Source organism: Phoenix dactylifera, chromosome 5, assembly GCF_051530095.1.
Source record: "Phoenix dactylifera cultivar Ajwa chromosome 5, Ajwa_hap1_PhDact_Kaust_v1.1, whole genome shotgun sequence".
Taxonomy (NCBI): domain Eukaryota; kingdom Viridiplantae; phylum Streptophyta; class Magnoliopsida; order Arecales; family Arecaceae; genus Phoenix; species Phoenix dactylifera.
The window spans coordinates 4,127,359-4,141,966 of NC_143194.1; the positions used below are offsets into that span (position 1 = coordinate 4,127,359).

The 14,608-nt window shown below is 36.5% G+C and overlaps 1 protein-coding gene across 8 annotated transcripts in view; it reads left to right on the forward strand.

Moving 5' to 3' along the window:
- Positions 1 to 14,608, forward strand: part of LOC103708646 (uncharacterized) — a 23,930-nt gene continuing 9,322 nt past the window's right edge. Inside the window, exons 1-4 of one of the 8 annotated variants that reach the window (XM_026805248.3) lie at positions 1 to 565; positions 5,028 to 5,071; positions 11,072 to 11,198; positions 13,918 to 14,056. In XM_026805248.3, the coding sequence (XP_026661049.3) occupies positions 391 to 565; positions 5,028 to 5,071; positions 11,072 to 11,198; positions 13,918 to 14,056 (485 nt within the window). In that variant the 5' untranslated portion in view covers positions 1 to 390. Of the gene's footprint in view, positions 566 to 5,027; positions 5,072 to 11,068; positions 11,199 to 13,830; positions 13,851 to 13,917; positions 14,057 to 14,608 lie in introns of those variants that run through there. The other 7 variants (XM_088721421.1, XM_039129403.2, XM_039129404.3 and 4 more) reach the window with 7 other exon arrangements.

The window sequence follows — 14,608 nt, forward strand, 5'->3', positions numbered from 1 at the left end:
AATCTGACACCGAATACGCCGTACTTTTTGGGACTAACGGCGGCAGCCAACGACTCCGCAGTCGGTACCTGCATTTCCTCCCCGCGGGGGCATTCTCGCCATTCCATCCTTCCCAAAATACCCCCCAAATTGAAACTTCCATTTTTCTCCCCTGGGGACGAAGTTTCCTATTGCTCGCTCTCAAAACCCTGGCTTCCCTGCCCCAAAACCTCTCTCTCTCTCTCTCTCTCTCTTCTGCCGCATTTTTCTCTTCTTCTCTCTCTCCCCTTCTTCTACTTCTTCTTCTCCTCGCGAATTCTCCTTTGATGTTCTTCCTTCGATCGCCGTCGTGCTAGGGTTTCGTCGCCACCGGCCGTTCTCAGCGCCGCCGCTCGCCAGATCGCGGGAGAGATGGTCTTGGGCCCGAGGCTGGACGGAGAGAGTCAGGTAGTCTCCGTTCGGATCCGAAAGACCATCCAGTCCATCAAGGAGATCGTCGGCAACCACTCCGACGCTGATATTTATGCCATGCTCAGGGAGACCAACATGGATCCCAACGAGACGGCCCAGAAATTGCTCAACCAAGGCCTGTTCTTTGGTGTCTTTTTCTCAATTCGCGTTTCTCTTTTTTTTTTCTCCCCCTTCTATTTATTTGGATTTGCCTCTGGAAAGATAATTGTTAGGGTTTGATTCGGTGATTTGACCGTAAATTTTTTGGTCACTGGTTGTTGTTAACTTGTTATAGTGCTGAAATAGTTTGGTGACACTTGGGCTATATAAACAATCAGAATTTAACTACTAAGAGCTCATTTGGTTCGCTGGAAGCATTTTCTCTCCTAAAAATATGATTTCTGGAAAGAAGATTTTTAGGAAGAGAATGCCTGAAAGTGTACTTTTGGCATGTTTGGTTAAACATGGAAAAGTGACAGATTTCTAAAGTGTTTATGTTTGGTTGGCCATTCACTTTTCTGAAAAAGTTGTGTAATTCCTATTATATCCTTAATAAAAATTGGGTCTTTAATGCCTCTTTAATACTGAAGGATCTTTTTGGGAAAAAATAAAGATGGAGTGATTTTCGCTTCATGGAAAAGTAACTTTCCTATGAAATGTAGGAATCATATTCCCTTGGGAATACAACTTTTCCATCTCTCTCCTTTGAAAACTCCAACCAAACAAGAGACATCTCATTACTTTTTCATTGACCACACTTTTCCTCCTTTTCCCGCGAACCAAACGAGCCCTAAAAGCATGTATTTGGTGAAGCGTTGTTAACTATGGCTAAAGTTGTGATTTTTATGTGGACGATATGTTCAGTGCTATGGGCTGAACCTTAGATGCTGATGATATGTAGTTAATATGGTATAATGGCGGTGCACAATGTTTGCTTGCTTTTGTGATATGTCTGATTAATGCCGTTTGCTCATTAAAATGGTGCATATCGGTGGCACTGTTTTGTTCAAATCAACATGAAACTGCTGTATGGCTAATTCAACGGATAACCTATATAACTTGGTTTTTCAAATGACTTCAAACTTATATAAGTAGTCTTCAGTGTGTATGCTGGAGGCAGGAAAAGGACAAGTCAACAAAGTTCTCTCTGGCTACAAGGAGAACAATTTGCAAACTACTTTTCTTTAGAAAATCTGACTTTCCATCGTTTTTGGTTGGGCAGAAACTAAGTTTCCTGAAAATTATTTTCTGGATTTTCTTTTTGAAAAAGTGAAGCTTCTGTCTTCTGCCAAAAATCTTTTGGAAAAGACAATTGAAACCAAAGGCGCTCTTGGAGAAATGATATGAATCACGGACAACAACGATCCCCTTGTGATTGAAACTGCACTCCCTCTTTTGTAGGGAAAAATTTTTCCTTTCCTTTTTCTTTTTTCACCGGGTTCCTTGCAACCAGTGGACCCTAGACACCAAATAATTAGTCTGTGAAAGTTGGAAAGACAAAAGTAGTCACACTTTGAAGTTTGAAGATAAGATTTGGAAGAAGGGAATTAAGTTTTACAAAAATAGTCCAGTTGTCATTTCTGGTCATTTTGTGTGCTTGAAATTGATGACATGTACAATTTGTGCCTTTTGTAAAATCATTCTTAGATCATGGTGAAGTTTAGTGGTAGATGGTTAAAGTAGGTATTCAAGTGGGCTCCTTTATGGTCTCTCAGCCAATTTGAAGCAATCCTATTCAACATGACTCAGCTAGAGTGGAGATGACCTGACTTGATTAGAGCAAACCAACTAGATTAGACCCAGTCTTAGCCAACCAAACTTGCACTATTACTGTATAATTGATGGGTAGAGCCAAAGAGTGTGAACTATACAAGTTAACAATAATATTTGATAAAATGAAAGAAGAGGCTCTGGTGTATAGAGAGGATGTCATTGTTTTTTTAAAAAAAAACCCATAGAAACGATGGAACCTACTATTTTTCTTATTTGGTATCATTAGAATTTCTTATTTCCAGGTGAAATGCTTGAAAGGAATAAAAAATCATGGTTTGGGGAAAGTCATAGTAGCAAAAGCCATTGGAATTTATATTTTATATATCGGAATAATCCATTTTGTTATTAATTGACGAGGGGTAAAGGATGACTAAAAGAAGAGAAATTAATTAGTTATTCATCAAGGTTTAATTTGATTCAATGACCAGAGTTAGACGAGGATATACAGTTCGAAAACGTCGAACAAAAATTTGTTTATTTGCATCAACCTTTATTGGGGCTCATTCAAGATTTACTCGAACGACTACTCAACAGAAAATGAGAGCTTTGATTTCCTCTCATCGAGATAGAGGCAGGCAAAAGAGGGATTTTCGTGCCCTAGCTTGATCCAACTTGGTTTATGTCAATATTTAATATCTTAACATTAGAATAGATACTTGTGCCTGCTTGGACGGGGACAATGGGAGGGAAGGGAAAAGAAAGAGACTAGTTACATAACCGCAGTTGGTTAGGGGAGGAGAAAGTCAGTTTTGACCAATTCAACTTCTTTCCTATGGAAGCCAGAAGGTAATGTGGGTTTTTATTTTTTTCATTCGGCTTGTTTGACCCATTTTGTGAAATACTTCATCCCTACCAGAATGACGCAATGTCCATTTGAGGCCATGGGGAAGATATTGCTGATGACATATCAACCAGCATTTCTAAAGGCCCAGACCCTGTGCATTCATGAATTTTGAGTGAAAATATTTTACGACTTGCATAACAAAATTATGTATTAATTTCTTTTCTTATAAACGTAATCTACAGATCATATGCTAATAGGTTCATTCTTCGATTGGCATTTTGCATTGCATATGTGAAAGTATAATTAAACATCCGAGTGATCTCCATACTTAAAAATGATGGGAAACATGAATTTTATTTTTTTTAAATAACTTGCTGAAAATATCAGCCTACGACAGTCATAAATTCTGCATAGACCACATATTAGGCAATATACTCTTAAATTGTCTCCAATAATTTATTTTACTTGTTTCATTATATTTAACATTTGTATTTTTTAACATATTTTTAATTTTTTGAAGTCTTTCTATGTCGTTATTTATTTTCAGCTAAAACTATGTAGCTAGTATTGAAACTGGCTAAATTAACAAAACTATTGACTAAAACTTAATAGGGTCAAACAAAAAATGAAATCTGAGTATTGGAACTTAGATAAATACATTTGGAGCTTAGATAAATACATTCATATTTCTAGGTATTCATGTAGGGAAGTGCCCTGACGTCTAGGGCTGAAATCGGGTTGGATAAAATCTGAATTTTAATATCCGGTTTGGATGGAAAATTTGGTATCCAATCTGATCCGGACCCGAATTCGGATATTTATTTATAAATCTTGTTGTATTTGGATTTCATTTTTTTTTTGGATTCAGATCCACATATCTGGTAAAAAAATAAATCATAAAACTTAGAATTTGAACTAGTGACCTTCCACTTAAATGGAAAGCACTTGACCACCAAATTACAATATGTGTTTCTACTTTACATAGGTGGTTTATTTTACTTTTTAATATGTGTTCCGGTCATTAAATAATAGTTTGCTGTATATTGTGATATTTCATATTTTAATCATTGTTTTTAAAAAATTGGTAAAGATAAAAATTAATCTTCATGATATTTCCATGCTTTTGTTGCTAAAAATATTTAAAAATATTAATAACGTCTATGTATTCCTATGTTTTGTATAATTTTTCTTACAAACTCTCTAAAAATAGATAGCTTATGATTATATTTTATTTAGCTATAATTAAAGACTATTGATAGTATTTGATGCAAAAATTATTATTATATTTTTATTTTACATAATTTTTTATTTTAATATTTTAGTACAAATCTAGTTGAATTAGTGACATGGATCCTTGACCAGATTGGTCTCTGTTTGGGTTTGATAGCTATGCCTTAAATCTTTAGTTTCCTATGTGTCACATGCAACTTGCATAGCGAATTATATTCCTATTCTCTATAATTATTTAATTAATATTGTTTTCATCATTAATTATGCTTAAAAATCTGATTTATATCCAAATAATATCCTACTCATATCTGTATTTGGATAGAAAAACTATGGTCTAGCTAATATGACTTGTATTTGTATTTGTTTAGGACAAATATAGATATGCTTAATATCCTATGCATATATATATATATATATATATATATATATATATATATATATATATATATATATATATATATCCTTTTAGAACAAATGGGGATACTAATTTTTGTATCCATTTAATATCTAGATCTATTGTTTGTATTCGTTGAAGAAATATGGATACATATATGCCAGAATCTCGATTCTTTTTCAGCCCTACAGACGTTGTGCCTTCGAGGTTGTAGTGTTGGACACCATACACTTGGCACTTGGCATCCATGCTCCACCCCAAAGTTATGAAATTGACAATGATGTTAAGTGAATATCATGATTGATGGGAAAATGACAATATTTTGATCTAACTAGTCAATAATTGTCGCTCTATTGTGCAAATGAAATGTTTTTGTTGCACCTTATCTGATTTATACATCTTATTTATCCAATGCAGATCCATTTCATGAGGTTAAGAGGAAAAGGGACAAAAATAAAGAGGTATGTGGCAATGTTATAGCTGCTAGTTCCCTAGTTTTAGGATCTAATCACACTTTTTGTTGGTTTCATTTGATTTATTATTTATTAGTTTTAGCAGCTATTTTTCTCTTCCTTTTTGACATGATATGTTTATTTTAGCATGCATGTAATTCTATGGTATGTTATGTAGTTTACATATTTCTTTTTGCTACTTAGGCACATGATTTATGTAGCTGAAATTTTTTTGATGTATGTTGCATGCAAAACTTGATGTTTTCTTGACTTTGCTAAAGCCTTTTGTTGTGTCTTTTAGTTGATCATGCTAAACTGATGCTTTGAATAACATTACAAGTCTGTACCTTTCTCGTTGAGAAATAGACATGGCTATGTCATTCTTTCGGGTTTTTGCACTAGCGAAAATGAAGATTGCAGGATAGAAGTAAATTCTGTCAGAGTTCATATTGCAACTTGGATTATGGATGTTGATGGGTTGAACTATTTGGAGATTAAATATATTTTTTTGAGTAAAAGATAGAATAATTAGAGATAAGACATGTTATTGAGAAGGGTGATGTAGCCTTTTTTTTTAATTAGTCCAAATGGAAAGAACTATAGCTAAGAAGATAGCAACCAAAGGCTAATTAATGTTGGGAAGGGAAACAATTAATGACATTGTTTGAAAAAAGAAGTCTCAAGTGGGGATTGATACTTATTATTTTTCTTAATAATACTTCTCAATAAAAGAAAAGTGTTAGGGAAGAAGAAAATTATTTTTAGAAGCACATTTGATCTGAAAGTAGGTTTGGGGATGGGAAATTAACATTTGGGAAGGTTATGTACAGGTGAGGATACAAAGGAGTGTCTAGGTAAAGGTTTTTAATGAATATGATAGTTCCTTCGATGGATTAGATGAAAGATGTTCCATTTCTTGACTTGAATGTTTGCTTTTGGCAAGTAACTTTACACGAACTCTCCATGGCTATATTCTGAAAAGTCAAATACTGACAATTAGTCCTGTTATGAGATGGTTACTGTTGCTGCATAACAAGGAAACAAAATAACATCTGTTCGTTAAATCCCTGTTAGATATATGTGTTTGGGTATGTTTCTATGCATGTATCGGGGTGGGTGCATCTGCTCATGCATGTACAAGTGGGCATAAGTATGCTTCTTTTTTTTGGGGGGGGGGGGGGGGGTAGTGGAGGGAGACAGGCTTCTTTTAAGCCCAAACAATGGTTGCTATAACATCAATGTCATATAATCTTGTATACATATAGGATAAAACATATCAGATGATAGAAAACATAATAGCTTGTCCTTGATGTTTCTTTTTAGTAATATTACTTGCTAATTGCAAAGCAGCATTTAGCATTTTCTTTTTTGTTTAAGAACTTGTGAGACACTTATACATCATGTATCTCTTATTCAAAATGGAACTTTTGTAAAGCAACACGATGAATGTATGCGACAAACCTGTGAATAAGCAAGGTGAATTTGCAGGATCATGAGTTCATGTATATATCCTTTTTTTTGTGTGTGTGTGTGAGGGGGGGGGGGGTGGTTAAGGTGGATATATTACAATACAATACCTAGAGTAAATACATCCATGAGACTTAGAAAACAAAAGATCCTCATAGCTTTTGGAATAAAGAGAGTCCCAAACAAAATGACCTGTATGATTAGCGGCATCAATGGAAACTCTATGTGGTCCTGCTACTTCCTTGTAGACATGTGAAAATTGAAAGCCCACCATGTAGAGATTGTCATCCAAATGTCATGAAAGTAGATGCAGATCAGAAGAACTGGGACAATTGTTAACCTAGTTGATTACAGTGAGAGAGTCACCTTCTAAGGAGATATGACTTGCACCAAGAACAGAAGTGGCAAATGGTAAGCCTTCCCAAATCCCAATTCTCATGCCACACTCAGCCCGGCCATTGGGAAGTTAGTGTCATATAGATGAGAACCTCCAGCCGCTAATAAATTCTTGTTGCTATCTCAAATGATGAACTCTGCACCACCATTAACACCTGATCTCGAGGAAGCTAGTGGATGGAGGCTCCTAAGTTAAGTGGATCACTTGTTCCATTGCAGAAGCTGCATTTTTGGGCCCCAATTTTCCCCAGCTACAAAGCAACTTGTGGTGTTGGTGGCCAACTGTCAAATGCTGGCTGGATAGCTTTCCTCAGAACAGTTTGTGGTCTCATGTTGTGGCCTTCAAAGATTCTAGCATTTCTAGCCAACTATCTTTGAGAGCTCCTTTCTCAGAATGAGAATATAAAAGTTCATGTGGACAGACAGTTATTTTTCCTGCACCATAAAACTGGCCTTTAGGGGAGAGAGCTTGCAAAATGCTGAAAATGCTATTACCTGCTCATATCAATTTGTTAGTTTTTTTACAGTAGAAAATTGGATCATATCTGATGGTGGATAATTGGGACAAGGCTTGATGGTTATGGTTGTAGACTTTGTTTAATACATAAAGTTGCAGTAAATTATAATTAATTTTGTATTTATAATATTAATAATTATTTAATTATCTTTCTAAGTTTATGCTTGATTTTGTTCCATAGTTGTGTTTTGTAACCAAAGATTTGGATTATGTCAATGTGTTCATGAGAGGGTGAACCTATTCTTTCTTTGTATAATTTTTTTAATTGATCTTTTACAATTTTGTAGAATCAGTAGAACTTTTGCATGTGTGGATGGTGAGGTAGGTCAAGATATAGAGCCAAATGACTATTCTCTTGGTCACTTGTCCTCTTCAATGGGTTACTTTATGGGTTTTTTTCTGTTCAGTTTTCTGATTTGATGAATTAGAAGTTTCGAGTCCCTTTATGTTACCTTTCATTCTTTTTCCTTTGTAAACCCATAGGTTTGCTAGGGATTGGGCAGTCTTCATGTTACAAGGGTTTTTGTTGTGACAAGTTATATGCAGATTGTACATATGATGTCTCACATTCATCTTTAAAGCTGCCTCATGGGAGAAGTCAAAATAAACCCTTTTTCTTTATGAGGTTTGACATATACAAGCCACACTAAAATTAGGCTTAGGATCTAGGGGCTTATTAGGAGTATGCATTTGCAGTTCCATGTTTGGTAGAGCTTTTGAAGCTTATTCTACCATAACCTTGCTCTTTATGAACAGTTACTTTGGATTTTTTTTTTTTTTTTTGACTTTAAAATTTTGCAATTAAATGACAAGCTCATTTTCTATTCCTTCAACAAAGAACTGTTTCAAGAGAATTACCAAAAAAGAAATATGTCAAGAGAAATATAATGAAATGATGATGGTATAATTTGAAATATATAGTGAAAAAAAAGAGTACTTATATAGGATAAATGCATGTGTCTTACGCCTTGTCAGTTTGGCACTTGCAAAGCATGTTTTGGTCCTATATGCATCATTTAAAATATGTAATTTATGATTGCTACAGAAAATAATCGACTTAAGTGATGATGTAATGTCTTAATATATGGATGCCAGGGAACTTAACCATGGCCCTTAAACTCAAGGTCGATGATACACCAAAAATTTTCCATGATAGAGACCTTATTGATGATTGATAGTAAGTTAAGAAAGGGATCCATAGAGGCAAAAGATTGTCAAGTAAAGCAGCCTAGAGAGGCATAAGAATTTCAGTTAAGATGTGGCCAAAGGAATGAGCTGATAGATATATGATGCTGGAGGGTGCTTTACACTTCATGAGGGGTTCCTTGAAGCACTAAATTGATTGATAAAGAAAGAATAGTGCAATTTTAATGATGTGGTTGCTTGGTGTACAAGATAGTTTATAGGAGATGTTTCCATGATGTGTAAACATGGAACCATGGTGGTTTGATGCTTAGTAGGAAACTTCCACCTAGGGCAGTGACTTGCTCCAGAATCTTCTGAGAATCTCAAACCTTACTAAAAGTGTTTCTAAAATATTCACTTTCCTTCATCGTCTCTTACTCCTGCACTTACGCCTAATGCTGGCAACTAAGATTTGATGTTGAAAGGAAGCATTAGAGGTGGACTAAAATATGCACTTGTAAGCTGTGGAGGCTGATGATGCAGGAAGTTGACAAGATCAATTAGCTGATGTTTGAGCAACAACAAAGTGGGCATGCTGGTTACTTTAACTGCTGCAAGGTTGACTTGCAAATTACATCTTTTGGGAGCAATAAAGTACCACTGCAGCTAGATGAAGCTACAAATTTAGAGCTGGCAATGCTGATGGGAGGATGTGTTTAGTGGATGTGGCATAGTCATAGAATCGATTCTTGTGGAAATAATTACAAAATGATTTGGCTGAAATATTGAAGCAAAAAATTTAAAATTAAAGTCCTACCTTGAATGTACCAACAAAAAAAAAAAGTCCTACCTTGAAAGATAATGGTAGGAGCTAATTTAGCTTTGAAGTAAAACAGATGACTGATCCGAGACAATTGATAAATTTAAAAATGTGCAGGACATGCTAGAGATCATGTCCCAAGGAAGGATACATGATTAGCATTTGAATCTAAAGAAGTGCAGATAGATTTGAAGAAGGTTGAAATGTTGAAAAATAACCATGAGATGATGGATGCAAGTACCAGTCGGTATGGGGGCTTTCTGCTTGCTACAGAATGTCATACCGGCCTGTACTACTAAAACTGATCCTTAAGATAAAAAGATAAGAAACACAAATTGGCACAATGGTGGGCAACAAAGCAGAAAGGCTACGTAACAAAGCAAAAGAAGAACAACATATGCATGGGTCGAACCTACTCGCTAAATCGAGGATGAAGATGATGAGATGAGAGATCAAGAGCTGGACTAGACTCAACTAATGACCTCTAGGATTCTACAAGATCACAAAATTTTAGGATGTTTTTAGAAAAAAAAATCCCAAAGAAATGATACTTAAAAGTTTAGGTGAATGTCAAGCATGTTAAGATGATATAAGAAATATTTAAGAGTGACTACAAGGTGGAAAGAAGCAGTGATAGCTGAATCGACCTGAATCGGCCGATTCAGTTTGTATTGGACCAAATCAATGCCAAATCGGAACGGTGTAGTGGGTCTGGTCGGTTCAGCTATAAAACCTCTCCACCACCCCTACTGGTTCGATGTTTTCAACGGTTCCCCCCTACCCCCCGCCTTGTTTGACGGATTCCATGGTTCAAGGCTATCGGATGCTGCACGCTCCCCCCTCGGCCATCATTGGTAAGCCTCCTCTCTCTCTCTCTCTTTGATTCTCGCTTTGCTAGAGTTAGGGTTTAGCCCTTGGCCCTCCGCTTCTTCTTCCAATCGCTCACTCCTCTTCATCGGTAAGCCTCCCCCCATCTCTCTCCCCCTTCCTCTTTTCCTGCCTCCCTCTCCCGTTCTCTCTCTTCCTCTCTCCTTTTCTCCCTTTGCCCTTCTCTTTATTTTCGGTGCACCTCAAAATGACATGGAAAGGACCTTTACCATATCAAACCGGTCGCTGGCGGGTATGACCTCCTGTATTGGTTCAACGAAAAGAGATGCAGATAGTGAAGGAGGTTGAATTTAGGAATGAAAAGGAGTGATTGCTAATTGGAGAGGCTTATTTTCAAGTACAACACCAGTAGTTCATGGATCTCTTATTTAAAGAAGGGTCGAGGCATTTTGAAGAAAATATAGTGAAAAACATCTGATGATGCAACAGAGTTGGCTATTGTCTGTCTGCATCATTGTGCTCTAAAGATGCCCAGTGAATTGTAAGTAAATGGAAAAGTCCACCTTTGGATTGACTTTTAATAATGGTATTTTGAAAATTTTTATGACATCCTAAGCAAAAAAAAATTATGACATGCATTGTAAAACTTGTATGATGTGTTCATTTTCATCTTTCTGTTAAATAAGCATTAAAGTTCTTCTGCAAGTTGTTTAACCTCCACACTTTCTGTAGCAACCATGATGGGTACCTTATCGTATTAATACCATGTGAATTTTATTACTGCTTTTGTCCATGCTTTTGATGAAGCAGATTTGGATTTTGCATTAACTCATACATATATTTATCATGGCCTCAGCATACAGGGTATAGGGGTTCTGGTGATACTAATAAACGCGTGGAACATAATGTACAGTGGGCAAAATTTCACACATCTTGGGATCGAAATGCTAGGAGAGGTGGTTTTATTAGAAAACCAGCACCTGGTAATTCAACATCCTGTCAGCTTTTATAATTGTTTGTAAGGGAGAAATAAGAATTGTGCAATAGTTGCTATAGTCTATATCAATTAGAAGTTTCAATTTTAATCAAACACTGTATCTTACAATGGGTGCTCTAGATTTAACCTAGTGGTTGCAACGGAGATCTCTTTTGTTATCATTTATTTGTTTGATAAATTATAGTAAATTTTTGTTATATGAGTGAATTAATCTTGAGTGATCATTTATTACTTGTTTTGATTCTTTAGTTTGTTCTAACTAGCTAATCAGTTGGACTATGCCACACAATTGAGTTCTTAGGTATCAGGAGGAGGGAATGTTAAACATTTCATGTTATTTGTGTGCATGTGTATAAAAAGACAGTTTTTGTAATTCCTATTATCTAGGGTATGTTGAACCGGTATCGGAAGCCGTAACGGTCGGCGATTGGACCAGTTCAGCTCGTTTGGTACCGTCTTGGTACCGGACCCGTACCGGGAGAGCCCAGCCGGAGCCGGAGAAGGAGAAGAGAGTGAGCGAGCGAGCAGAGGAGGGAGGGAGAGGGAGAGGCCGTAGACTCCCGCAGAGGGGTGGCGGGGGGGGGGGGGGGAGGGCGAAGGCCAAGGTTGCGGTCGAAATAGAGGACGCCGCTGCGGAAAAAAATGGAGATTTTTAAGTGAAGTCGGTAGATGGTTTGCCAACTTCACTTAAAAATTTTGAAATTAAAAAATTTGAGAATGATCCTTTTTGATTATTGAGCCAAATTTTTTTCCGCAGCGGCATCCCGTGTTTCTTTCGAAATAGGGGACACGGCCGCAGCCTCGGCCTCCGCCGTGCCCCCGCGTTCTCCGCTGCATCGCCATATCCTCCGCCGCCTCCCCGCAGCCCTTCGCAAGCGTCCGCGGCGGCTTCTTCTCCCTCCTGCCCCCGCTCGCTCGCTGTTTCTCCCTTTCTTCTCCGGCTCCGGCGTATACCGGTTTCTACGGCGGAATTGTACCGGTAGGCCACCAGACCGGTCCGGTAAGGGCTGAATTGGCCGGTACGGGCTGGTTCAGCATACGATGCTATTATCTAAATTTTAATTTTTGCTCGTTGCTTTTGTATAGAGAATAAACCTCTAGGAGGCATGCTTATGACTCCTTCCATGGTAGTACCCAGTGTTTTGATCCCTGATTTCGGTTTCAATTTAATTCCCCTGGGTAGAGTTTCAATTTTGGTGGTTTTGCTCAAAGTTTCAGAGTTTTAGTCAAAAATAAAAATAAAATCCAAAAATAGAAAATTAAGATACAATAAAGTAAATCGAGGCATGTTTTCCATTCATTATATTGTATTTGACTTATTATCAAATTCAACCTTTTTCCTTCATGTTTTTAAAAATTGTCAATGATCCTTTTTGATTATTGAGGCACTTCATCTATTGACTAACCTTAGTATATATTGTAGCTATTACTTAGTATGCTTTGTGGTTGTTCTAGTATCTTCATGACTTAAAAAAAAATACCTCCATATTATTGTTCTTTGACGCTTATTGGTCTCTATTTATCAAACTTGACATAACTGTCATGCAGTGGTCATGTCAAAACTTTCAACAATGCTTATGCACATGACAAAGTGATCTTGCTTAAAGTTTAACGTAGGTAGTTTATTAAATCATATGAATATGTTCCCTACCTTTTTAAAATGGCTTTATACCTTTGCTGCATGCAAATTTTCTTGATCATTGTATTCAATGTGCTACTAATAAATTAAACATGTGCGCTGGAGCAGGACACATTCACGCTCTTATACCAATATGCTGAATCCTACAACCTCTCTCTCTTTCTCTCTCATGCGCCTGCGCCACATGCACGCACACACTTTAGGAACAGATGCACTTAAGCTAGACAATAAGCCGATCATTTCAGAGATTTTAAGCTTCATAGGAACTTCTATTTTCTTCTAGTTATACTCATTGAACATCTATTTAACAAGAAATAAGAATCTTGGTCAGTTTTGGCTGAAACTAAGGGTAAAACCAAACGAAACTGGCTGAAACCAAAATATTGGTGAGCCTCGGAAGGTCTTGGCCAAAACTGTTCCATTTCAGCTGAATTGGAGCAGTTTCATCCAAAACTTAAAAACCTTCTAGAAGCTATGACACATATTTTATTGATGAGCATGCCTTTTACCCATCTTTGCTGTTTGATCTCAATCTACATATTCTGCATCAGTTTATTGCATATTCAAATTAGAGGACAATCGGGCTCTTTCCTTCCCCATAAGTAGATAATAGTATGTATTTCTTTGCCATTTTTTGAATGTTTATTAACTAGAGAGTGTGGTTTTAATGATCTATGATGCAATCAAGCAAAAGGAGAATGCAAGCATGAATATTGTCTCTGTGTCATTCATGAACTTATTGGCACTTGTGCTGCTACATGCTGTTTGTGCTTTTACTGATGTCAAATGATAACTTGTGTGGCACTCAATATGGATATAACGTATAAACAAATAATTTATTTGAAAGAAGTCTGGCCATGCTTTGCTAACTCGATGCTTTGTTGTATAAATGTTTTGCCTAGCTGTAAAAAAATATCTCATGCATATATATTGTTGTTCTGGAACTTTGATCTATATTAAAACCTCTATCTTTTTACAGAATGGTCAACATTATCAGAGGTTCGAATGGATCTTAATGCTATAATTAAGTTTATGAATATATATCTGAAGGATAAGATATGACTAGATGCAGGAATCAGCCAAGAATTTCGTATTGTGAGGGACAACAGAGTGAACCAAAGTGCCAGTAGGGATGTTAAGTCAGAGTCCATTCAACATTCAGCTTCTGGTAATGAACAAGTTGTATCAGATGTTCCAGAGAAGAGGTATGATTATCTTTTCTTTTCCCCTAGTTCATGTTCATCTCAGATTTTGGTTGGAAATCAATATATCTTGAACAAAATCATATCCATGTCGCTCTGAGGTACTAAAAGCACTCCGAGACAAGGTAAAACGTGTTTTGGCATCTGAATTGAATTACCTATTAGTATATACGAAATTTCAAATTTTACCTAAAATAAAATGTTCCAGATAAAATTTTAAATCATGTCATGTTATGAATATGCTAACCATGTTTGATAGAGGCATTTCGTGGATGAGTCACTCTTAGAGCAGTAACCATTGATTGTTCAAAGCATTATTTTTGTAGATTTCCCCAAGCAAAACTTAATTGCAGAAAGAGCTAGGGAAATTTTTCCCCTGCTCTTGCAGCAACCAACCGTAGCTTCAGCACATGCTTTTTCTATGTAGAGATTACCCATGTTGACAGATTTCCCTGGTTTTTCATTTTCTTCTCCTCACCTGTACAGGATCCAAATATAGCAAGTACGGTTTCTTTTTTTTTTCCTTCTCCTTTTTTGGCTAGATTCTCAATGCTT